This window comes from Ambystoma mexicanum, chromosome 1p, assembly GCF_040938575.1.
Source record: "Ambystoma mexicanum isolate Mex_15411 chromosome 1p, UKY_AmexF1_1, whole genome shotgun sequence".
NCBI lineage: Eukaryota > Metazoa > Chordata > Amphibia > Caudata > Ambystomatidae > Ambystoma > Ambystoma mexicanum.
In genome coordinates, this window is record NC_090921.1 from 1,270,879,247 (window position 1) to 1,270,907,073 (window position 27,827).

At 45.2% G+C, this 27,827-nt stretch overlaps 1 protein-coding gene across 1 annotated transcript in view; it reads left to right on the forward strand.

The window, feature by feature from the left end:
• Positions 1 to 27,827, forward strand: part of PRR12 (proline rich 12) — an 886,666-nt gene that overhangs the window by 217,604 nt on the left and 641,235 nt on the right. Inside the window, exons 2-3 of the mRNA XM_069605180.1 lie at positions 19,684 to 19,796; positions 20,815 to 20,976. Coding sequence (XP_069461281.1) covers positions 19,684 to 19,796; positions 20,815 to 20,976 — 275 coding nt within the window. The remainder of the gene's footprint in view (positions 1 to 19,683; positions 19,797 to 20,814; positions 20,977 to 27,827) is intronic.

A 27,827-nucleotide genomic window follows, 5' to 3' on the forward strand; every position in this document is an offset into this window, starting at 1 on the left:
CCTACTCTGGTGGACAAGAGAGAATCTCGCAAAGGGGAAACCCTTTTACGATCCCGAAGTACAGGCAGTGGTGACTACAGATGCATGCCTGACAGGGTGGGGAGCTCACCATCTCCACCACACAGCTCAGGGTCTCTGGTCTCACTCAGTAGCCAAGAACCACATCAATCTGCTAGAGCTTCTGGCAGTATTCCGAGCGCTGCAGGCGTTCGAGCCCCATCTACTAAACTTGTCGGTGCAGATCAGGACGGACAGCACGACAGCCATGTTCTATCTGAACAAGCAAGGAGGGACTCGTTCGCCAAATCTGTCCAAGCTTGCCCAGAAAATATGGATATGGGCACTCAGACGGAACATCTTCCTGTCATCGCAACATGTTCCAGGGGAGCTCAATTCCCTAGCGGATGCTCTAAGCAGAGACTCCCTCCCAGTAGAACACGAATGGGTCCTTCACAAAGACGTAGTAGAAGATCTCTTCTCTCAGTGGGGTTTCCCCACTATAGACCTATTCGCCACAAGCGAAAACAAACAATGCCCAGGATTTGCATCCAGGTTCCCACAACCGGACTCCCAGGGGAATGCCCTGTGGATGAACTGGTCAGGGATGTTTGCGTACGCTTTCCCACCAACTCCTCATCAGGAAGGTGGTGTACAAGATGAACAAGGAATCGATGACGCTCATCCTAGTTGCTCCCATGTGGGCGAGACAACCATGGTTTCCACACCTACGCAGGATGGCGGTGTGCGAGCCCATCAGACTCCCAGCCTGGTACAACCTTCTGTCCCAGCAACAAGGTCAAACAGTGCATCAGGAACCCAACTCTATGAACCTAGCAGCATGGCTCCTGAAGTCATAGAGTTTGGACATCTCAAATTACCACAGAGGTGTATGGACATTCTAAAAGAGTCCAGGAAACCAAATACAAGGCACTGTTACTTTGACAAGTGGAAAAGATTCGTTATCTGGTGCCAGAGTAAACAAATCAACCCGGTTGATTGCACTCCTTCCAACGTTGTAACATACATGCTCCACCTGCTGGATGCAGGGTTGGTTTTTAACTCTCTGAAAGTACACCTGGCAGCCCTCTCAGCCTACACCACATCCCATAACAAGGTTTCGTGGTGGAAAGTACCAGTGGTTAAAGCCTTCATGGAAGGAGTAAAGAGACTTCACCCTCCTATCTCGAACCCACCGCCAGGATGGGATCTCAATGTGGTGCTATCTAAGCTCATGGGGCCCCCCTTCGAACCCATGCATAAAAGTAGTCTCAAACACCTGACTTATAAAACGGCCTTCTTAGTAGCCATTACCTCCATAAGAAGGGTCAGTGAAATTCAGGCTCTGTCAGTGCAAGATCCTTTCTTTACTATCCACAAGGACAAACTGGTTTTACGCACACACCCTAGATTCTCACCAAAATTCATATCCAAATTCCATGTAAACCAGTCCATCGAGCTTCCGGCTTTCTTCCAAAACCCACAAAGCTCAGCTGAGGTGAAACTACACACCCTAGATGTGCGTAGGGCGGTCTTATACTATGTAAATAAAACCAGACCGCTAAGAAAGACAGATCAACTGTTTGTCTCCGTAGCTACAGGCAGAGAGGGGGATCGCGTCTCTAAGGGCGCTATCTCAAAGTGGATTATCAACTGTATACAGCTGTGTTACTCTCTTTCTAAAAAGACTCTGCCTTTTACGCCAAGGGCCCACTCTACCAGAGGCATTGGGGCCACTCTGGCTTTCATTGCAAATGTTCCCCTTGACACCATTTGCAAAGCGGCTACTTGGAGCTCTATTCACACTTTTACTCAGCATTACTGCATTGACACTCATTCCAAGGCAGATACACAGGTGGGACAAGCGGTTCTAAGACACCTGTTTGCTCATGACCCTTCTCACATCCCACCTCCTTCTTCTGGTACTGCTCGCTAATCTATGCACAGCATGTGATCTAAGCAGATTCCACAAGCCTCAGAAGGGATACATTACTCACCGTAATCGTATTTCTGATGCTTGTATCTGCTTAGATTCACATGCGACCCACCCTTCCTCCCCTCCGAGAGAAGGCGCATGGTTGCTTGTAGTCTTACCTTTCTGTCTATCTGCTTGGACTATCTGTACTCACGCTACTCCTCATGCTACCTCATGTCAGGAAAAACACAATCTGGGGATCCTAGACGCGTGAGGGATCATGGGTACAGGGGACGTCACACTAGGGATAGTATTACTGGCACGCCCTGTGTCGACGCCCATTTTTCGACTTCGAAAAACAAACTGTAATACTCCGCAGCTTCCACTAGATGTCGGCCTATGCACAGCATGTGAATCTAAGCAGATAAAAGCATCAGAAATACGATTACGGTGAGTAATGTATCCCATATATATATATATATATATATATATATATATATATATATATATTTCTGAGGCTTGTGGAATCTGCTTAGATCACATGCTGTGCATAGGCCGACATCTAGTGGAAGCTGCAGAGTATTACAGTTTGTTTTTCGAAGTCGAAAAATGGGCGTCGACACAGGGCGTGCCAGTAATACTATCCCTAGTGTGACGTCCCCTGTACCCATGATCCCTCACGCGTCTAGGATCCCCAGATTGTTTTTTTCCGCCATTCTGGTCGGAAGCACTTCAGCGGAGTTCCCTGGCTTTGCCATATTTTCACTCTAAAATAATTCTAATTTGCCCCGTTTGACCAACCTTTCGTCGATCAACATCTCGACGCCGAACCGGGGAGGAGATCAACGTCGAATACCCGACGGATTGGGCCTTGAGGCTTCCGCCTCGGCTCGGGCCTGGGCCGCTGGCCTCGGCCCTACAAGTAGGGAGAGTGGGGGTGGTACACTTCCACACTCGACACCTTATTACCTACACACACTTGCCCGCTGCCCACAGGCGCGTATGGAGGGTACGCCCTTTCAGTTTTGCCCCAAGTGTAATAAGAAATACCCTTGGGTAGATAAGCACGCTACGTGCAACCTTTGCCTACCCAGAGACCACCCCGAAACGGGTTGCAGGGCCTGTAGTAGGTTTAAGGCCAAAACTCTTAAGGACCGCTCCACCAAGCGTTGGGCCCACCACGCCAAGCTAGCAGCTATGGAGGCGGAGGGTACCTTCAGCGACGGCAGCGACGCCGAACTTTCGGACGGCGAGGGCACCAAGGCGTCGAAAGACAGCCGAACGCACGTCCCCGGCCTCGGAAGGTCGTCCGTCCCGGCGACTATGGGGAAGTCCCCCGGCGACAAAAGCGTTACACATACACACGCTAAACACAAAAAATCCACCCGAGATTCGACGTCGTCGAAACCTCGGAAAGAGGCACAGAAGGAGCGGTCCGAAAGGACGTCCTCTGGGCGGTCCCGGTCGAGGTCGCCGCACGACGTCAGGCAAGCCTCCACACTTGCACAGAGTGCCTCGACCATTAATATCCCGGAAGATCAATCGTCCGGAGACGAACACGACTTCCACGAACACGACTTCCACCCCCAGCCTGCACCCCAGGGAAAGGGTACTTCACTTGGGAGTAAAGAGGGCCCAGTTTCGAAGGCTAGTTCGAAAAACATGGATTCCACCTCCGATCCTCGACGCCAGGCGTCGAAAGATAAGGGAAAGGGGAAACACACTTCCACCCACGGGGAAGGGGGTAAACAGCAAAGGAAACAACCCTTGCAGTCCTCCACTACAAAAGAACTGACCAAGTCTTCTCAGGGCCAATCCATAGAAAGTCCCAGCAAGGTCACCCCAAGCTCAAAACTCTGGTCATGCGAGGACATTGACAGAGTAATGTCAAGGATGTCTTCCTTGGCGAATTTTTTCGAAAGACACCCTGAACAACTCCTAGCTTTAAACCCTCAGGGAGATTCTCCCTCAGGGTCAGGGGACCCTATCCCCTCAAATAAAAGACCCCGGGTCGAGACACCATTTAGGCCTTTAGACCCCATCGAGGTCCAACCCTATTCTTACCTCTTCCCTACAGACCAAGGAAACTCTTCCCTTATAGAAGGTCAGGAAATTGACACGCCAGAAGATCCTGCAGGATCAGATTATTACGGCGAAGACGAAGACGAGGATGAGCCAGAAAATAGCCCAGATATTTTCAGAATGGACTCACCAGTCGAAAGGGAAGCCCCAGTGTCTGATTCCCCGATAGATAATCAGCCCCTCCTTAATGAACTGCTCTTTCGGGCAGCTAACCACTTCCACATAGACACACAAGGTGCCCAGGAAGAAAGGGACTTTGCGGAAGAACTAATAGGGGAAAGGAAGCCAGTAGCCCAGACCATTCCCATCCTAAAATCTGTTCAACGCAGAATAGCACCATCCCTTGTCAACCCAAACCTGACAAGACCTGTAAATCCGAGAGTGGAGAAGCTGTTTAAAGCAGCCCAGTCGGACCCCCTATATATTAGAGGTCAACTTAAGCCAGACTCTCTAGTAGTAACCAACACCCGCAAAAGAGCTGGTACACCATTATCTTCCTCTGAGGCTCCCCCCGACAAAGAAAGTAAAAAACTTTATGGTTTTGGCAGGAAAGTAGCTTCCACGGCAGCCTGCCAAGCCAGAATCGCGAATTCCACCACACTGTTGGCTAGCTACAACTGTCACCAGTGGGAAGAAGTGGCAGCACTAATAGACTCTGCTCCCGAACCCCTTAAAAGCCAGCTAGCTCGCATTTGTGCGGAAGGAAGGAACGTGTCAGGCTGCACTGTAAAAGCAACTCTGGACGCCGCTGACAATGCGGGTAGACTTATAGCAGAGGGGACTGTCATCAAAAGGCATGCTTGGTTGAGGCAGTCGGGATTCAAAGCAGAAACACAAGCTGCGCTCTTAGACAAACCAGTGGAAAGTGATCTCCTGTTTGGGAAGGCAGTCGAGGACGCTCTAAAAAACGCTAAGGAAGAATTAGACACCCTCAAATCCCTTGGCCAATTAACTACCAAACCACCTAACCAAAGAGGGAATGGCAATTTTCGTCGCTCCCGCGGCCAAAATTCCAATAGAGGAAATAGCTACTCCCACACCCAGGGTACACAGTGGAACACCAGCTCACAACAGTCTACCCAGGCGTATGGTAGGGGTAGTAAAAGAGGACGCGGTAGAGGCAGAGGCAGCCCCAGTAAAGGAGGAGGCACGCCTCCACCAAAGCAGTGACGCTCAGTTCAGGGTCCCTTCCCATGCAACCCCAGTAGGGGGACGAATATCAAGTTTCACCCAGGCATGGGAAGGGATAACATCCGACAGATGGGTGCTGTCAACAGTATCCAATGGGTACTGCATAGAACTACTGCAACGTCCCCTAAACCATCCTCCAAGACAAAAAGTCCACTCTTTACAACATCAGAAGATCCTCCTCGAGGAGATCGCCATTCTGCTAGAAAAGGACGCGATAGAACTCGTCTCGGGACACCAGGTAAACAAGGGTATCTATTCAACTTACTTCCTTGTGCCAAAGAAAGATTTAACAATGCGCCCAGTTTTGGACTTACGGCCTGCCAACAAGTATGTCAAGCCCCAAAAATTCCGTATGACCACACTACAAGAGGTAATCCCACTCCTAAAAAAGGGGGATTACATGGCAACCTTGGATATGAAAGATGCCTATTTTCATATTTCCATGCTCCCGGCGCACAGAAAATACTTGCGCTTCAAGGTGGACAGTCGCCACTACCAATTCAAGGTACTGCCCTTCGGGATAGCTTCAGCACCAAGGGTATTCACCAAGGTACTGGCGGTGGCAGCTGCACACCTACGCAGGGAGGCAATCCCAGTGTACCCTTATCTGGACGACTGGCTCATAACGGGGGAAACCCCAGGAATCTGCAGGTCAAACATTCAGAGGACCATCGACCTCCTCCACGAATTAGGCTTCTCCATCAACGAGAAAAAGTCAAGTCTGGTGCCAAGCACCTCAAAACAGTTTCTAGGAGCTATCCTAGATACTCAGAAAGGATTGACCTTCCCTTCGGAAGAAAGAATTCGGAACATACTTCTGCAAATTCCGCATTATCAGTCAGGTCAACAGATAACAGTACGCAAAGCTATGCGGTTACTGGGCATGATGGCGTCATGCATTTACCTGGTCCCCCACGCGCGTCTGCGCATGCGTCCCATGCAGGAATGGTTGGCGAAACAGTGGTCTCAGGCAGGTGGTCAGTGGGACGATCTAGTGGTCGTTTCGCCAACACTAGTACAAAACCTACTCTGGTGGACAAGAGAGAATCTCGCAAAGGGGAAACCCTTTTACGATCCCGAAGTACAGGCAGTGGTGACTACAGATGCATGCCTGACGGGGTGGGGAGCTCACCATCTCCACCACACAGCTCAGGGTCTCTGGTCTCACTCAGTAGCCAAGAACCACATCAATCTGCTAGAGCTTCTGGCAGTATTCCGAGCGCTGCAGGCGTTCGAGCCCCATCTACTAAACTTGTCGGTGCAGATCAGGACGGACAGCACGACAGCCATGTTCTATCTGAACAAGCAAGGAGGGACTCGTTCGCCAAATCTGTCCAAGCTTGCCCAGAAAATATGGATATGGGCACTCAGACGGAACATCTTCCTGTCATCGCAACATGTTCCAGGGGAGCTCAATTCCCTAGCGGATGCTCTAAGCAGAGACTCCCTCCCAGTAGAACACGAATGGGTCCTTCACAAAGACGTAGTAGAAGATCTCTTCTCTCAGTGGGGTTTCCCCACTATAGACCTATTCGCCACAAGCGAAAACAAACAATGCCCAGGATTTGCATCCAGGTTCCCACAACCGGACTCCCAGGGGAATGCCCTGTGGATGAACTGGTCAGGGATGTTTGCGTACGCTTTCCCACCAACTCCTCTCATCAGGAAGGTGGTGTACAAGATGAACAAGGAATCGATGACGCTCATCCTAGTTGCTCCCATGTGGGCGAGACAACCATGGTTTCCACACCTACGCAGGATGGCGGTATGCGAGCCCATCAGACTCCCAGCCTGGTACAACCTTCTGTCCCAGCAACAAGGTCAAACAGTGCATCAGGAACCCAACTCTATGAACCTAGCAGCATGGCTCCTGAAGTCATAGAGTTTGGACATCTCAAATTACCACAGAGGTGTATGGACATTCTAAAAGAGTCCAGGAAACCAAATACAAGGCACTGTTACTTTGACAAGTGGAAAAGATTCGTTATCTGGTGCCAGAGTAAACAAATCAACCCGGTTGATTGCACTCCTTCCAACGTTGTAACATACATGCTCCACCTGCTGGATGCAGGGTTGGTTTTTAACTCTCTGAAAGTACACCTGGCAGCCCTCTCAGCCTACACCACATCCCATAACAAGGTTTCGTGGTGGAAAGTACCAGTGGTTAAAGCCTTCATGGAAGGAGTAAAGAGACTTCACCCTCCTATCTCGAACCCACCGCCAGGATGGGATCTCAATGTGGTGCTATCTAAGCTCATGGGGCCCCCCTTCGAACCCATGCATAAAAGTAGTCTCAAACACCTGACTTATAAAACGGCCTTCTTAGTAGCCATTACCTCCATAAGAAGGGTCAGTGAAATTCAGGCTCTGTCAGTGCAAGATCCTTTCTTTACTATCCACAAGGACAAACTGGTTTTACGCACACACCCTAGATTCTCACCAAAATTCATATCCAAGTTCCATGTAAACCAGTCCATCGAGCTTCCGGCTTTCTTCCAAAACCCACAAAGCTCAGCTGAGGTAAAACTACACACCCTAGATGTGCGTAGGGCGGTCTTATACTATGTAAATAAAACCAGACCGCTAAGAAAGACAGATCAACTGTTTGTCTCCGTAGCTACAGGCAGAGAGGGGGATCGCGTCTCTAAGGGCGCTATCTCAAAGTGGATTATCAACTGTATACAGCTGTGTTACTCTCTTTCTAAAAAGACTCTGCCTTTTACGCCAAGGGCCCACTCTACCAGAGGCATTGGGGCCACTCTGGCTTTCATTGCAAATGTTCCCCTTGACACCATTTGCAAAGCGGCTACTTGGAGCTCTATTCACACTTTTACTCAGCATTACTGCATTGACACTCATTCCAAGGCAGATACACAAGTGGGACAAGCGGTTCTAAGACACCTGTTTGCTCATGACCCTTCTCACATCCCACCTCCTTCTTCTGGTACTGCTCGCTAATCTATGCACAGCATGTGATCTAAGCAGATTCCACAAGCCTCAGAAGGGATACATTACTCACCGTAATCGTATTTCTGATGCTTGTATCTGCTTAGATTCACATGCGACCCACCCTTCCTCCCCTCCGAGAGAAGGCGCATGGTTGCTTGTAGTCTTACCTTTCTGTCTATCTGCTTGGACTATCTGTACTCACGCTACTCCTCATGCTACCTCATGTCAGGAAAAACACAATCTGGGGATCCTAGACGCGTGAGGGATCATGGGTACAGGGGACGTCACACTAGGGATAGTATTACTGGCACGCCCTGTGTCGACGCCCATTTTTCGACTTCGAAAAACAAACTGTAATAATCCGCAGCTTCCACTAGATGTCGGCCTATGCACAGCATGTGAATCTAAGCAGATACAAGCATCAGAAATACGATTACGGTGAGTAATGTATCCCATATCAGGGTGGAGGTGGTGAGGATGGGGAGAGGCCCTTCATTTAATACAAATAAATATAATTCGACCAAAATGACCACAGGGAAAAATGCACAAGTAATGTGCAAATGAGGAAAGTCACCTAGTTTTAAAGCACTTTCATCCCTAGCAGACATTTGGTATCTAACATGGCACACACAATCCTACAGGTTTGCATCTCCTCATGGTCCAGGATTACCCAGCGAAGCCATGTTCTGTTTGCCCCAATACCGCCTGGGATTGATGTTGCAATGTGCAAGTGACTGGACTTCTTCCCATTGTTATGTACACAATCGTGAGGTAGCGACCTCTGTTCACCTCCATATCCCTAACCGTGGATATTATGAACAATGATCAAGATGTAGACAATCGTGATTGAGGAAATCCAAAAATGCAAGTGTCAGAGACGGGGGTTATAGTTGCGACAGTGTGTTAGAAGAAGCATGCAACTGTTCTTCAATTTGTGATTAGCTAGATACACTTGGATACACCTGGTCATAATGGTCTTACCACCATGCATTCTAACACATAGGGGAATTGAATGAAAGTGAGATGAATGCCAAAAACACAGCTTGTCACTTGTCCAATCTAACTTCTTAGACCATATCTTTGATTGTTCAACAACTTCACCTGGCTGAGCAGGCTTGCATGTTTTTGTTTTAAGCACTACCTAAACCAGTAAGTTAAAAAAATATGTGGCCAAATCAGTTGACTAAATTGCTTTGAGATTGTCTTCAGGGAACTGAGTAAACTTCATGGATTTAAAATCTGTCTGTGGTGTACAGGTGTGCCGAGTTGAGTGGGATATGCCCCATCGGAGAGGAGACCTGCATGTATACTTGCCATAGCGTGTGCCCAATTTCTAGTACTTCTTCGAAAAATCGGGCTTTCAGTCACGTTTGGAATGTCAGATGATTCTCAAGGGTGGGTAGTCATTTTGGCATTGAATTATAGATTAGTGGCCATCATTGGAATGAAGGCACCTCATTGGCAACTCTTACTGTATCGTGTCCCTTTGATATAAGCCAAATTGCATGACCTAAGAATTCTACCTGGCACGTACACGTTTCTAACACTCCTATGTTTAACAGTTTTCCAGTTTACGGACTGTTGCACTGGGTATGTCCATACCGATCTTTATGTTCTCATTACCACCTTGTGGGATAAGAATGTCTTCTGTTATATCAGTGCTCTGAGACCTATGGGTGTGTAGTGCTATATAAAAATGACATTACTAATCGTAGTCTGGCCACAGCGTTATGAATTCTCTGAAGTCTCATCAGGTAGTCTGGAAGGTCTGTCTAGAACCTTTTGGCCTAGACCAGACTTGATCGGACGATTAAGATTGCACAATGATCGGTGCAGAATCTTCACATATAACATTGAGCCTTCTAGTCCCCAAGTGGAAGAAACGTTTTGAATCAAAGCAGTTACTTGTGGGTCCATATTTAGAGTTGTCCATTGTAACTGCAAAGTTTTTAAATGTGAAATTAGATTTGGGGCATTTGTTCTATCTTGTCAGGCCATAGATTCATTGTGGGGTTTGTTGACTTGGTGGAGCAAACCATAAATCCATTCTGCCTGTGTTGCGTTTTAGTGTTTACACCAACCAAAACTTTATTAATGATTTACCCTCTGGCTAGATTTGGCTGGTGTTGATATCTACATAGGAGAGGTTTGTAGATACTCTGGGTGTTGTTGGCTAGTTTTATCATAAGTCGGTGCTACCATGCAAGTGAAATTCCATGTGACTAATGGCATATCTGTGCAGTCTGTTTCTACCTGAGAGGAAAGAGGTAGACCAGGGTAGTATGGTCTGTAAATGTCAAGCTTTCTCTAGTCCTTCAAAAAGCGTTTAACATGCCTTCTCACATGGCACCGCTCTGTTACTTTATTTCTCATCGGTTAAATACATTCAAGCTTTCAGTTCAATGTCTTTATCCTTCAACATATAGCCTTGTGTGTAACACTATAGCTTCCCACATAGCCTTGTGTGTAACACTATAGCTTCCCACAATGGCGCATATCACAAGCCGGTCTGAGGTGAGGGTCTTGCAAACCTGCCCCTCAGACACTCCCAGCTGGCTTCACTGCCCCAGGGAGGAAACAGTTTGCTGGCGCATGGAGGAAAGGGATTAGCCGGCCCCTTGGCTCCCTCTTCTGAACTCTCCTGGCTTCTTGGAGACACGGCTCCCTCACCATGCTTTCTCCTGCCTCAACTTGCAGTCGGTCAGCGTCTCGTTCTCGCTGGCCTGGTTTTCGGCAGCTCTCTTCCATCTGCTCCTCCGTCTCACCATCCAGCTTGCCTTCCTTCTTGGCCTCTTTCTCGCTCTCTGTGTCTTTGTGCTCCACCTTCTATAATTTGGAGCACAGTCCATGAGTTTCAGGTGTTTCAATTGGACCAGTTATATCCATTACAATCCTGGAAAAAGGGACTTCAATTATCGGCAACGGATTCAACGGGGCTGGAGATGGAATATATTTACTGGTCTTCCAACAGATCTCGCATGCCTGAACACAATGTTTGATTTCTGCATGTATTCCAGGCCAATACATTTTTCAGCTAACCTGTGCTGGAGTTTTTACTTATCCTAAATGACGCCCTGTTAGATGTGAATGGGCAATTTCAAGAACAATCTTTCGGTGACTTCGGAGTACTACCAATTGAGATTTAGACAGACTTCCCCTGAGATTTCCTCTATATATAACAATCCGTTTCAAGAAAAAGAAAGGACCTCCTTTTTTCCCTAACCTCTGCTTCCGGTATTACCTGCAGAAAGGATTCAGATAGTAAGGGATTGTTCGTTTGTGCAAAGGCCAAAACAGGGAGATCATCTGGTTCTTCTTCACTAATACCAGATGGTAAAATTGGTTGGTCTCTTATCAGCCTCTCCAAAACTCAATTTACCTCTTTCTGTAGCCACTTGTTCTAATTCGTCCTTTAACAGGGGCAACAAAGCTCTTTCAAGTATTCCTTGAGCCATTGTATTCCCAGGTTGGATTTCAAATGCTATATTACCCATGGTTTTGTAAGAAAACCTTTATCTTCCCTGAAATCGGGATCAATACGTCCAATCCAAACTTCCAGGCCAGTCCTGATTTGGGAGCTAGTCGGACGCAACATCCACAGGGAGTTATTGGGACCGAATCAGTAGGTATCAATCCCCCTTTCTCCCAGAAGGATGGACACGTACCTACTACTGCATATATCGAACCCAATTGAGCCATTTGTAGCTACTCTTGGGTCCGAGGCTGTTACTCAATTTTTGAAACTTCAGAGTTCCCCAACTTGCTTCAGCTGAGCTGCATCACACTGCTGACACCATATAGGAGGCAAGCATGGTATCATAAATAAGGACACAGACACAAAAGGTACACGTTTCCACACCTTAAGTTTGATTGGGGTTGGAGACATCCTAGCTGGCCCTAATTCTATAATGGGGTAGTCTCGACCATCAAAGAGAAATGAAATGGTGCAAGTCAGTCAGTCAAACAAAGGAAAGTCTTTGTCAGAAACCTATACTTGAACTCACGTTTCACAATAACTAAGTGTGGGAAAATGTCTGAAAATAAAGTGTATCCAAAAGAATGTCAGAATGGCAATGAAAGTGGCTCACCGCACCCTTACCCAAGTTCAGTTCACTGGGGTTTTTACAACTTTCATGCACAGTTCAAAGATTTCCCATGAATCTATTAGGCTTCCCTCGCCTATTTCACTGGCAGTTCAATATGCATCACAGTTCTCTTCAAATGGATTATTTTGGTCTTCCCTCACCCGGCTTGACAATTCTCAAACAGACAGATATTCACAAAGTTCCTTCTTAGTTACTTGCACAGGCTGCCCTGGCCTGTCTTCAAACATTTAAACATGGCTGAAACACTTTACAGCTAAACAGCTCCGCTTCCCACAGAGCTCGGGGAGAACTACCTTCCCCAACCTTTTTACTTCTCTTTCACAATGTTTACCTGTCGGAGACTTTTGCAACCGCACAGTAATCTCACCCCTATACGTGACTATTCTGACAATAGGGTTGATTTCTCAATGTCCGTGCCTCTTGCGCTTGGTTTAGCAGAACGGGCCCACTGCCACTCTTTTCCTTATTTCACTTAAATATGTCACTTTCACATTAGCCTTAAGGGATCTCTGCACAGTATTTCCCTCATGCCCTTTGCTTCATTGGCTTTAAAAACATTTCACTTTCATTATTCACTGTTCGGTTCTCTTTCAAGAAGCGCTTAACAACGTGCCTTCTCACACAGCACCGCTTCGTGACTTTTTCTCATCAGCTCCCTCGCTGGCAAAATACATTCAAGCTTTCAGTTCATTGTCTTTATCCTTCAACGCGTAGCCTTGCGTGTAACACTGTAGCTTCCACAAACGCGCGTATCACAAACCAGGCTATTCTTTCTTTGAACTCACTAGCTGTGATTGCTTTCACGCGCCCTTCAGTTTTCAGCTCATCGAAGCCAGGGTCGTACCTACCTGACCCTCAGACTCACCCATGCTGCCTCGCTGAGGAAACCAGCAGTTTGCTGCTTCATGGACAGGGATTAGCCTGCCCCTCTGCTCTCTTCTCTGAACTCTCCCGGCTTTCTCCTGCCTCAACTTGCATCCTGTCAGCGTCTCGGCATCCTGTTTTTCCTGCCCTGGTTCTCGGCAGCTCTCTCTCAGCTGCTCCTCCCTTTTGCCATCCAGCTTGCCTTCCTCCTTTGCCCCTGCCTCGCTCTCTGTGTCTTTCTGTGCGCCACATTTTATAATTTTGAAAACGGTCCACGAGTTTTAGGTCTGTGTGACTGTGACTGAGTGCCTGACCCTGCCTGGCCTCATCAGTGGGACAAGGCCAGTGCATGTTACTAGTGGTAATCATCCTAGTCTGTCTTCCTCTTCCTTGTCTCAATAGTTGGACTGATAAGGAAAGGAGGGGAGTTATGGGAGTTGCATACCATAAAGGTAGACGCAATATGGGGTAAATAACTCAGGAAATGGGTGATACCATGGCTCACCTGCGGGTGTCTCCTCCCCACTCCCGAGGACCCCCTTACATAGGTGACCCTCCCTCGCATGTCCACCCCCAGGGTTGGGATCCAATAGCGATGGACCTTCCCGGGCCACCTGAATAAGGGATCCCCAGGCACTAAGTCGTGAAGCACCTTCAGGTTTTTCACAGACATTAAAATGACAATTAGCCATTACCCCTTTAGGTACCATGGGAAAATTCTCCTTCTAGAGGAAACATATGGTGTCTCGTCCCATGGAATCTCCTCACCACCCTGGGCCCTTCTCCTCCCAGGTGACCCTCCCGCAGTACACCACCCCCAGGGTTTGAATCAGGAAGAGTCTGCCTTCCACTGGCCACCGGGAGGAGACTTTAGGGAGGGTTTCAGTGAGGGATCCTTGGGATTCCTTACAATGCAGTACATCACAACGGTGCCATTCCTCCTAAAGATACTTGACAGGGTGGCTTACCTACAGATTCAGAATTTCTTGGAACAAAACCAACTCTGCGGCACCCGGCAGTCAGGTTTCAGACCACAGCATGGGACTGAAACAGCACTCATTGACCTTAAGACCCAGGTCGATGAGCTGAGAGACCTGGGAAAATGTGCATTACTATTTCTTCTGGATCTATCAGCAACATTTGACCTGGTGGACCATAAGGTACTTTGCAAACACCTCGAGTCAGCAGCGCTCTTCTCGCAACAAGCTATAGCTTGGATTCAATCTTTCTTAAGCAAAAGAACCATGAGTCTTCTCCACCTCAGAAGCAGCTGATCCCATTCCCATCACGTGCAGTGTCTCCCCTACAATGTATAACATATTCACCAAGCCCCTCTTTGATAATCTGGACTGTCTTGGTGTCACCTACACTAACTATGCAGATAACAACCAGATTCTCATCCCACTTTCAGGGGATTACAATCAGGATTTGGCCTTGGTGAATAGAATATACCTCATCATCCAGGCATGGATGGCACTCCATGGTATATGCCTGAATGATGACAAAACGGAACTCCTCATCCTAGGGACCACACCCAACATTAACAAACTTGCCATAATTATACCTCCTTCGACATAGGTGGCAACTCGTTTAAGGTCGCCTAGGAGGTAAAAACCTTAGGCTTTTACTTCGACTCTAGCCTTACTCTAACTAAACAGGTGAATGCTATGGCATCATCTACAGCCTACAGATGTAAATTGATCAGATCGGCTAACCCCTTCCTCTCAACAAGCAGCTGTATCACATTGGCAAGAGCACTTGTGCTGTCCAAGTTGGACTACTGCAATGCCTTTTACCTTGGATCCAATAAACCCATAACTGGGGAAATTCAAATACTTCAAAATAATGCCCTGAGAGCAGCGTTGGGAATGACCAAAAGAGAACATATATCGACAGCAAGGAGACAATCTGGCTGTCCACCATCGATAAAATTAGACTAAAAACTTCTTCACTTCCATTCAAGTGCCTTAATAATGCAGCACCTCGTTACCTGACGGAGATGTTCAATAGAAAACTCACGCTCCGACCTACCAGAGTGGCCTACACCAACTGCCTGATTGGCCCCCCCCCCCCAACCCCCTTTCAAATTGATGACAATCAGTGGCAGTAGCTTCCCTGTCAAAGCTGCCAATCTGTGGAACTCCCTCCCACCTATCCTCAGGTTGGACCAAACTTACCCACATTTCAGATTAAACATCATTAATTATTTTAAAACTAATGATCTTTAACTACAGACTTGCCAATTCCTTAAACTTCTCTCTTCAAGGATATGACCTAGTTTAAATGCAGTTATAGCTATTACTGTACATATATGTATTCCATCTGCTGCATCTCCCCCGACCTCGCGTTGGTTATCCTACATTCTGCATCACATGCTTGTGGTGACCCCTAATGTAACCCACATTGTACACTTATATTGTATCTGTGTAATCCTGTAAACTATGCTATACTCTGTAACGTACCTTTGTAACTATGTAAGCCGAAAACCTCCTTATCCTCGCGCCCTGATACCTTTGGGTCTGGTGCGCGTTACAAATAAATAAATAAACAAACCAACCAACCTAGATGCTCTGATACCCAGCTCTGATTCTTGCGCACCAAAGTTGAGCCTGTATGTGGCCCAGACTGGCCTTAGGATGTGATACATGATGCTACAGTTTTTCAGGGCTCTATTTCTCATGAGCTGCTCCTTAATGACTCAGAGAGATACCACCATCTGGCCTTCTTGGTTGACTAGCACTCCCAAGGTAGGTTCGGTTAGAGTTCCTGTCGGGGACAATTTAGCTAATGGTTTTCTTTTGAATGCCTATTCTATAGACACTGATGCTGCTTTCCGTTTGAATTCATTACCAGATTATGCACCAGAGTTTGTATGTATCACAGAAACTTGGCTCTGTGAGTCTTCTGGGCCATCTGTAGTTCAAGCACTCCCACACAGCTAAAATATGATTTGTTGTGATCGGGAAGCAGATTGTCCTGGTGGTGGGATTGTATTTGTGTACAATTCTTCATTGTCTGCTTCTGCCCTACCCCTTAGCCATGCGCTAAGGATGGATCCCTATTAGTTTGATTATGCTATTTTGCCTCAGCAACTTAAAATTATTATTCATCATCCCCCATCCTATTATGCCTCTTGTTTTGACTTGTTTGTCGAGTTGGTTGCTGATCTGAATGTTAGATTTTCCAACCTATTGGCTGTTAGTGATTTTAATTTCAATGTTCCGAACCTTCAATCTGTCTCTCGCTTTTTGCCAGCTACGGCAGACACTGGACTTGCATTTTTAATAGATGAACTTGCACATAAGCTAGGTAACACTCTCAATATGATTTCTTTCAGAGCATAGCACTTTGGTCTCTCCTGCTTTTCAAGTCAATTGGACAGATCATCTCATTACTTTTTCTATAAGGATTGGTTTATATGTTGTTAATCTCATAAAACCTAATGTTATGAGGCGCAAGTGACGGAATGTTAAAGCCACTCATGTGGTTGCCGCAATTGAGACTTCATGTACCACCTTGCAATATGCTGATATATCTGCTTTTACCTCAACCTTTGCCAATGTTGTTGACAGCTTGGCACTGCTTGCATGTCATAAGCAACAGTCTCACCCTTCTGAACCATGGTTCACTGAAGACTTGAAGCTGCTTCAATAAAAGCGCACGCAAGCTGAAAGGCAATGGCAGAATACTTATTCTCTAGCAGATATAATCTTATTTCGCCAGGTCACTAATGCGTATCACTTGAAGGACAGGTAAACACAACCATTATACTCAACAAGTAGAAACAGCTCTCAATCGGCCTAAAGAGCTTTTTAATCTTTTCAGCTCTTTCATCTAGGTCATCTCAAGCCATCTGTCACTTCATCCCAAGCTCTTTGTGACTCCCTTTCCACTTTCTTGCTCTAAAAATCAGTGACATATGTGGAAGAATGGTGGTCGCTGCTCTGCTAACTGGTAGATTTATCTTAGATGCTTATTCGTGGTCTTGTTTCCCCAATTCTCTGTGGAGGACATTATACAAGCTACGAATATAATGAAATAGTTTTTGCCACTCAATTCCATTCCTCTGAGTGTCAATAAAGATATCATCTTGGATCTAGCTTCTACTCTAACAGATTGTTAACCACTCATGTTCATCAGGTATTATTCCTAGTGAAATTAAACATGCCATCCTCTTCTTAAAAAGCCATGTTTGGATGCTGCTGTACCTGCTAATATTTTTTAAAATACTTTGCAATCGGGCTTTCTGCCTGTTCGGGGCACTGAATGTTATTGTCTCAGTGAGGGATGACCTGATTCAGCTTGTTGACCAGGGTGGAGTGGGTGCACTGATATTGCTGGTCCTGTCTGCGGCAATCGACGCTATCGACCACTCGTCGCGCCCTTGGCCTGGCTTAAATCATTCTTGGCAGATCAAGCACAATCACTTTTGCTCTCACCAGTTTGTCCCCCCCGTTGATTTCCCTTTCTTGTGCGGTCCCCCAGGGGTCTGCCTCGTCTCCCATGCTGTTTAATATCTACATTCAACCCTTGGTCAGGCTCATCCACTGTCACGGACTGTTGCTACTCTTATGCTGATGATACACAAATAATCATTGTACTCTTGATCTTGCTCAGCCCGATACTGCGAATCAGCTTTGGGGTTGTTTAGAGGGTGTGGCGTGAGTTATAACTGGCTCAAGTTGAAGTCTATGATGCCCATAGATGTCCGGGGCTGCACGCGCGATACACTCAGCGTCTGTCTACCCTTCGCTGACAGGTGCGGGTAACCCGCTGAACCCCGCTCGTGATAGGGAGTGGGGATTGTAATTATTTCCCATGAACGAGAACTTATTAGAGGGTCAAGTTGAATGAGGACAAGACTGAGGTGCTTGTGGTTGGCCCCTTTCTGCTTCATCCCTATGGATGTCTGCTTTCTGGCCGTCAGCTCTTGGTCCACTTGCCCCTCCAGTCACGACGGTGCAGGATCTTGGAGTTAAGGTTACTGCCTCACTCTCTAATGCAGCTCAGGTGGCTGCGGTTGGTCAGGCTAGCTCCTATAAGCATAAGATGCTGTGTAAAATAATTTTTCTTCCTTCACAGTTCCATGCCTCCGTGGTGGCTTCACTGGTGATTGGCACAGTAGACTATTGCAACTCACTCCATCTTGCTCAACCCACTCCATTCTGCTCAACCCACATGTTTAATTCATAATTTGCAAATGCTGCAGAACTCTGCTGCCAGAATTGCCACTCAAAACCCCTTTTAGTGCCCATATTTCTCTGGTTCTCTCTAAACTTCATTGGCTTCTCATCTTCAAACGTATCCAGTTTAAATATTTGTTTGGTTCATCATCTTTATATGAGAGTGGGGCAGAATACATGCAATTTGAAATTCCGCCCGTATGTCCCTGGTCGCACTCTGTTTCTTCGCAGTCGCTTTGTACCTAGGTTCCCCAGTTTTAGACTTTCCCATATGGGGTGTGGGGGTCAAACCTTTTTCAGTAGCTGCGGCTACGTTATGGAATACCCTTCTCCACACTCTGTGTGCAACGGTAAACCATCTTGCTTGACGTAAATAGTTGAAATCTCATCTTTTCTGAACACTTCCTTGTATGCTATAGTTAATCTCTGTTCTGCTCGGTTTTTAGCGCCAAGATGCCCTGTGGGTGGATGCTCTGCCCTTCATACATTTCTAACATAACATAGGAGACCATTAAGTAATCGTAAGTGGTATGGGAATCCACATGACGAAACCGGTATGTTTTTCTGCTACATCCGAAGTTCCCCTATGTTAAGTCTAGCTTCAAGGTCCAAATTGGACATAAAACATGAAACGCTGTGGTCTAAAAAAAGAAAAACGGGAAAATAAAAATGTGTATGATCTACCAATCTGGCCTGCTTTGGGGAATCAAATCAGTCAAAGAATCTTCTCCTAAATTTCTAGTCCAACTTTCTCCTTCTAGACATCACCTTTTCGTGAGAGCTCAGTTGAATCTTTAGTGTCCCAGTCTCTCAATGCCATGCACATATTCTCTTCTAAACACAAGATCAGTTTCTTCCATACAATTACACAAATTCCCTCTTGCGCCAGTTCAGATTCCAAAGATCTTATCCAAATATCCCTTACAAGTAGGGCCAAGTGAGCCGACATGTTTGCATGCCTACCATCTAAACTTTCAAGTCTCCCTAATGTCCCTCACGGAGGACAGTGACCCTCGGACATTTCCAGAAAATGTGTCGAAATAGCCTCATCTCTGTTGCAAGTCCAACAAAAATGATTTACAATCTGTTATAAAACTATGAGTTTAGTTTGTTTTCATTGTACAATATTAATATTTTACTACTATGCTGTGTTTATGGGCCACTCAGTGAAGAAAAATATTAGACAAGTCAGAGGACCCACATGCAACAAGCAATCTTGCAAAGGCTGCCTGTAAATTACCTTTTATCCTATTTAGGGTCTCAATGTTTTGTTTCCTTTAGTAAATTAAATATGGGGTGTTTTTCTTTTCTGGGGGGGAGGTCAGAGGGGAGGAGTGCTACTAAATGTTTAATATTAAGCAAAATGTTGAACTTTTGTTTTTTCTTTTCTCAACAGTTTGGTCTATGGAGGTTCCAGAAGTTCTCACCCCGAAACAGATATTTTGCACAGACAGGCGTACGGTACCCCCCATCCTTTGCAAGGCTATGCAACCAACCACCACCCCGCAGGTAAGGCATATGTACCTCTCTGTTCCTTCTGTGGGCAGTGCCCTAGTGCTGTTGAAATGACTCCAACGTCCCATCTTCCCACCACTCCACTTCCTACATGCTCTTGCAATTCCTCAAAGTCCTTTCCTTGATATTTTATTACAAATTAGTTTTTCTTTTTCTAATCACCATGTTGTCTTTGTTCATCTACCTCAATACTGTCCCTTCATCTCTTCATTAACTCTTTCCATTTGCAACAATAGTTGCTCTTTATGTTGTGCTCTGCAAGATTTACGACTATTTGAGGTGTGCCACTGTACCATCTGTAAAGCATTCTGAGTGTAAACATATGGTCATTTCACTATTGGCCAAATCAAGTCAATAAAATAATAATCATTATTTAGTTAATTTTTTGATTATTTTATTAACACTTTCTGGTTTATTACAAACCTTTCATGATTCATTTCCTTTAACAAAATAATCCTCCTCCCACCTTAAAAGTGAAAAATAAAAAGAATAAAAAGGAAAGGCGATGAGGTAGAGGGCATGCAAAGGAGAAAATAAAGATAACAGACGGCACTTCCCCTCATTTAGGCGTACATTAAACGCATGGTATATAGTGTGCCAGTAATTGCTGTCATTTTTAAGGCAGTAAACTATGTACTCAAACTTCTGACTGGCCCTTATGAATATGAAATGGTTCACGAGTTGGAGAAAGACTAAAAGAATAGGAGGGGACGCACAGGTGGAAGCATATGGAAGACCACCAATATAAATGATAGCAGGGTAGACGGTCAGCCTTGGAGACTAGGGAAGAGAGGGCCAACAGCACAAATCAAATGGGTAAAGAGGTCATAGCACCAAGAAGATGAGCAAGAAAGTCGGTGGCCGGGGGGAGTGAAAGGAGGATCACAGTGCAGTAGCAAGGTGGCTGAAGATGTGGATTTGGTCTTGCCCTCATTGTTCCATTTCTCCCACATTCTGTATCTGTTGTGCCTGTGCTGTTTCATAATGCTCTCCTCTTTGTTCTCATTCTCAGGTTTATCAGGGTTGTTCGATACAGGTCTTCATCACGCAAGCAGTGCCACCCCCGATGCCTCCGTCATGAATCTCATCTCGGCCCTGGAGTCCCGGGGACCACAGGCAGGCCCCTCTGCCTCCTCTCTTCTCTCACAATTCCGCACACCCTCCTGGCAGACAGGTACTACTAAACCCCAGCATGTTGTCATCACTTTGGGAAGGAGAGTGTCCTGTGATAGCATGTTGCAAGGGGTGGGAGGACAGTTGGAAAGGGTTTTATTCTCTGGCGTTTTCTTTATGGCATTCTGAAAAGAGGGTATTTTGAAGATGAGCGGTCTGCTGATGTTTTGAATGTTGAATGTAAATGGTATTTCGTCCTTTCTTCACTTAGAAGTCTGTTCTAAACTCAGTTATCCATTATTAAATAGTTCACGTTGTCATATCAAAGAGTTGGCTTCCTTTTCATTGCCAATAAGGCAAAGCCAAAACATTTTTTTTTAAATGGCACTGATGAGGATTTGCTAACGAGTGCAAAATCTCCCAGACAACAAAGTCTGGTTATGGCCCAAATCCAGGGAATTACTCTGAGGACTCCATCTGTTAAGTTACCTGTCCAATATCCTCAACCTGGGGCTGTACATTGGGAACCTTATAAGGACAGGGAAATGCATAATTTGATGGGTTTGCTATTGTTTTGTGAATTCCCTTGTTGTGCTTTCAACAGTTAGACTTCATACAATGTTCTTTAGGGGCGATAAGCGTGCTATCAGGGCACATATACAATAGGAGTTTCCTTGGCAGTTGGTTTGTATTTATCTCAGGAAGGCATTCTACTGCTTGTCTTTGGCATGGGTCTCTTGCTTTTGTTTATATTGAATGTTTTTTTTATCATATTGTTTTTGATAAGCTTCCACTAACCATTGGGAGATTTATTTCTTCCATCTATTTTTATGCTTCAACAGATTGAAGGAAACCCACATTGCAGTTTAGGTAACAATGACTTCCAGAAGCACCCATAAGTTTCCGTCCCTATCATAAACTGCAGTTTTTCCACTCTCACAGGCATTTGTCTAGGCACCGATATCTTTTTCGGCTTGTAGCCCATCATTTGCAGTGTACAACCCTTTCTAGCTAATTACCAACACCCTGATATGAACCTTCTCTTTACATGCTGTGGCGACAAGGAATGAAGAGACCGACCAAGTGGTGCCATGTTGATTGCTATAAACATTTATTCAAAAGAAAGAGAAACCTCTGTCCTTTCTCAAATTTGGGTTCCCTACCTAAATTAAACCAACTCAGATGCTCATCAGGAAGTAGGTGAAAGTCCAAATCAAAAGGCACCGTCCCAGTCCAAAAGCTCCTACACTAGCCCTGTGACTGCAATAAGCAAAGTTTGGGTTCTGATCTTGACCAATGTTCATTATAGTTTTCAATAAAACTTGTAGTTCTTTCAGTGAGAGTTTAACACACTCCGCTGTCTTTATACCCTTTAGCTTTCCCCCACTGGGATGACGAAGACCCTCCCTGAGTTCCTCTTGACTCTCCAGCACCATGGAACTGCCCAGGGAACTGCAGTACAAAGTGATTCACTACTTTCTCTGCTTCTTCACGATTTACAGTCTCAAATCTTGCTGGCCCCATCCCGGGCTTGTACTTGTTCCTGTTTCCTTCTTCCAGGGAACTCTTCACTGGTTTAGCAGGTTCTCACTCTCTGCCTCCTCTACCATGCTAATTCTGCGGCCTGCTTCTCTGCACGGCCAATTACTGCTGGCAGTCTTGGAGCAGTAGTCGGACCCCTCGGTCCACCTGTGACAGGCCACGTCATCAACACATTCTCTTGTACTCTTCGCATGTTCGCTTATGCATTTCTGCTTGAGACTACGGAAAGTGATCTCTGCACAGTTTCAGGCCAGGTGGTCCACCCACTACAGGTACCTCGCTGCAGTCTCCCGAAGCCCAAGTTCAGCCTTACAGCCATCGATACGGCCATATCGCTCGCCGGGTTCTCCTTCTGGATGTACAACAGTGCCCCCATATCAGAACCGCACGGACCATAGCCGGACGGGTCAGAGGCTGACCAAGAACACGCTCCTTCTTTGCTTTTCAGTTTAAATAGCAGGGCTGGCCCCAGCCTAGCAGTCCATTTGACAGCAGCTGATTGTGCCTTCCTCCTGTTCCATTGTAGCGTTTTTAAGCTCTTCTTCGTCTCTGTACCTATGACATCAGGGTGGTTTGATATTTTACAATAACGCATCGTTTCGGACATGAGCTCATGTGCACAAGATTAGGGCATTAACATAAGCCTGCGGGGTTGTAGTTTAAAGGGGCCATGTCTCCAAATTGCGTCCTTATCCCCAGGAGAGGAGTCCCTCTCAGTGAGATCCTCCCGCATGTTACCACCGCCAGGGGTAATATTGTTTAGCAGCCTCACCTCCCTAGCCTCATGGAAAGGGGCTCCCCTTTCGACAGAAGTGCTGCTATCTGAAGGATCACCACAGTTTCTTGAGAATTCCAGACCTTCTGAGCAAAATTGAGCTCTGAGGTAATTTCTTACAGCATTAAGGATGTATGCATTGATCAGGGATTTGAAGCACACTGATTGCCAGAAAGACCACTAGACAAGCTGATAGATTGGGAAGAGTTTGATTTCCTCTAATACTGTTCTTGTGGAAACATTGGAATCCCCTTAACAGCATTGTGTGTTGGAAGATTTAACTTGTTTTATGAGAAGTTCTGAAACTCAAATTCAACTTTCGCGAGGGAAGTCCTAATCTAGGGCTGTCCCTTCAACAAAAAAATGTTGCATAAAATCTTGTCTCAACAAGAGGTTACCATCATTATAAAACATAATTGTCATAGAAAATGTCTGTTTTGATACAGCATTTCTAATCATGAAATCACTACAGGGATAGGGCCACTGGCCAGACCGACTTTGTGAAGTAGGTTGCATTTATTCAGTAAAATTGCTTACAAAATATTACCACGTGCATGGTGAGAATGTGTATGCCTTCATGATTTCATCTTTCAACTTAATACCTCATATTTGTCATGATACACTTCTAATCAAAACATATCTTCAACACTTGATCTGCACAACATGTTCGGGATAGATTACCCTTCAGGTGTGATCATTGAACATGCACAAATGCAAGGAAAACTTTACTATTGATTAGTGGCTTCAAAGTCTCCACACAACATCATAAGTTAACAATAAGCATATTCCATATAATTACGATCTCATTACGAACTATGCATTCATTAACCGTTACAAAACTTAAACCTTAAAGCAAAATTAGATCTCTTGGGTGGACAGTATAAGAAATTATGTACTGCATCTCGAGCCCACCTTAATGTAGGCTTTACTCCTATTCCAAGCTGGGCCTATAAGTAATGAGGAATATCTTAAAAACCTCTTTACAAATTCTTTCCTATACAGTTAGACTTTCCAATGTGGCAACTACCCTTTTAATGTTTAATTTGCCTATTTAGAACGATAGGAAGAATCTACATAGCCTTTTGTTTGTTTCACCCAAATATCGCAGTCTTCAAATCTTCTAACATTGGCGCAAGTCTGAGACAAAACTAGCTTCATTGCATCTTGATTTTCATACCCTGTTTGCACGTGGAACAAAGGCCTAACAATTCTGGGGTGAGAGCTACCCATATTAAGGCTCTCATGATCTAATTTGCATCTTGGTAAGAGTCGCTTTTAGGGACCATCTGCTGATAAATCATGTAAAGCTATGTCCCTGGTGTGGCCTTGTATAACCTCTTCCACAATCTCAGAATGGTACATGCTCGTTCTTTCCTTTTCAACATGACCTACAATTGTTAAACAGGGAATTCTATGACTGGCACAATCATCATTGTAACTATTACTAAAACACAGTGCACCAGAAAGCCAATACTAGTGTAATCCATGCATTATAATACACTCATGACCATATCCCAGCGATTGCTTCGAAGATGTTAAGATCAGCCCCAAAAACTGTTCATTTTTACCCTTTTTGTCACTTAGACTTACAACTGCAAACTGCTGTTATCAAAAACCTAACTATCCAAAAAGTCAGCACTTGATAGCTTTGCCCAACTGAAGAAAATGATCAATTTTACAGACGTTTTTAAAAAGTGAATTCCATAATCTTGGGGCCACTATAGAAAAGCTGCGGTAACGTGTGTGGGTACACTTCGATATTAGAATCACCAGAAACATCTTGTCTTCAGAGCAAAGTGATCTCAATGTAGTGTACAAATGCAATTTTCAATTTGAAGACAGAATCGGGCTAATCGACAAAGACTTCTAAAGGTTAGCCAGAGAATCTTGAAATCAATCATCTCTTCACTAGTAGCCAGTGAAGAGCTCGGCAAAATGAGGAAATAGATTCCCCACAAGAAAGTTGGAATCTTAAACTGACTGTTGCATTCTGTGCTTTTTGCATGGGCTGAATCTGCTAGTCTGGAATACCAACATACAAAGAGTTCTTATAATCGATTTTTGAATGTATAAGAAAACCAACCATGCCTCAGAAGTAATTGCCCTCGATAAACAGAGAGACTCTTTGTAGCAACATCAGTTTGAAGTGAGAGGATATCACCAGATGGTTAATTTGCTATTCCAAACTAAGATTCTTGGGCCTTGACAACTTTGCATTGAAAGCCAGATCGTACTCACCCTCTTACCATTGCCAATGCTCACCAGTTCTACCCATCACCGTTGGTGTCGAGCAAGAATCCATCTTCTCTCCCTGGATCATCAATCTCTACATGGAACCACTTGGAACACCCGTTGCACCACAAAACATGCACATCCACCAATAAGCAGAAGACGCACAGCTCTACCTCAAGATTTCCTCCATCGAAGACCCCCACATACTCAGTCTGCCTTACATTTATCTAGTCCCGGATGGCCATTGCTTACAGAGAGCAGATCTCAAACCCTCCAAGATAGAATTCCTATTGTTGACCAACAACAATGAACACCCGACAGCCAGACCTGGCTCTTTCCTATTAACCCCAAGGGTTTCACACCTCAGCTGGCCACCTGGGGCAAGTCTCTTGGGTTCAACATAGACAGACCCCTCTCCATCAAACCGAAGATTACAAGGAAGACTGAAATGGCTTGGTACCAACTTAATCTTCTGTGGAAAATCAAGCCTTCATTGCAGAAAACCCTATCAGATCAGGTGTCCAAGCCTTGGTGTGTTCTAACCTCAGTGGTGGAAATTCCCTTTTGGAAGGCATTTTGACAACTACCCTGGTACCCCAAAGATGTGGCCTACATGCTGCAGCACGAGTCATGACAAATGTCGATTAGGAATCTTGCCAGTGGATAATATTGCAACTTAATGGTCTGTGTCGGGTCTTGGGAATTGTGGCCAAATGAAATCAAACGCGCATTTAAAAAAAGAAAATTGGGGCGAAAGAGTACTGCAACTGAGGAAGAAATAGTAGAACCTCTTTCAGAGCTTAAGAATCATTCGGATGCTTCTGTTTAACCATCTTCGAAGGATCGGTGATACTTGGGCCTTGTTTGGCGTTGTCCGATACATACCCGGCCTTGGAGTTGAAGCTAATATTGTTTACTGTTGTCTGAGAACCAGCCCTACACATAAGGGGTGTATCTGACACTTTAACTAACTGAAAATGGGGAATACAAATACCCTCCGCAAAAAAAATATGTTTGGACCAGTAGTGCACATAGAACCACAGGAAGAATCTACTATTTTAACTTCCTGATTGGAAGAAGTAAACCTCTATCTTTTAATGTGAATGACTAACTAGTTGCAAAGAAAGAAATATTACTAAAATATTTCAGTTTTTCAGTTAAAACGTATTTTGTACTCGCTTATAAAATACTCTCATTGGCAATTGGACTTAGATTTTTTACTCACTAAAACAATAGTTTTACTCCCAACTTAAAAAAAATAGGAACATCAAGTCCAATCTTGAATGTAAGCCAACCATGGGATCTATCCAACAAGCGAGATGACATTTGCAAATGTATACAAAAGTGCAGTTCCTCAAGGGCAGCTGGCCCAGACTGGCTTTCGAATGCCATGCTCACAAACGACATTGAATAATGGACAGACCTTTGCGATACCCTTTTTCAGAATATAATAAAGGAGGGCCGCATTCCAACAACTTGGAAACGTGGAATCATTGTTCCTATTTACAAAAAGGGTATCCGTGCTAATCCAGCAAATTATCGGCCCATAGCCCTTCTGGATGTGGTAGGGAAAGTCTTTGCGAGTCTTCTCTTAACACAACTAACGAGATGGATAAGAACAGAAAAGATATTCATTGCACGACAGACGGGCTTCATTAAAGATGTGGGTTGCAGTTTACATGTTTTTATCTTGAATTTGCTTAAAATAGATGCCATCAAATCGGGCCACAAAGTCTATTTGCCATTTATAGACCTTGCTAATGTGTTTGATGGCGTCGACCGGGAAACATTATGGTCGAAGTTAAAAGCGAGAGGCTGTCCACAAAGCCTTATTCAGGCCATAAAAGAAATGTACTCCGGGACTCTGATACAAATTTGCTTAGACAGCAAGGGCCATCTAACAAAAAACCCATACGAACAGAAAGGGGGGTAAAACAAGGGTCCCCCCTAGGAGCGACACTTTAATTTCTACATCTCAGAAGTTGGTTCTGCTCTAGATGGTGTTGTCGTTTCCACCAAAGTTGAATGGACTACATTTTAGCTGGATCCTTTATGCTGATGATATGGTTCTTCTAGACTTGACACCCATTGGTCTCCAAAGAAAACTTACCGCACTAAAGAGCTTTATTGAAGACCTAGGGCTGGAGATCAATGTAGGCAAATCGGAAATACTCGCCCTCAAACAAAAGGGGAGGCCGAGCGAAGACAAATAAGCCGAGATGGACAATGGGAGCAGAAGTTCTGAATAAAGTCCAATACACTTGTTACTTGGGCACGCTACTCAAGGTACGATCTTGCAAAAAAATATGGGAAATTCTCTTACATACCGATAATAAAGTTCTACAAGAGTAAGGTTGTTCCAA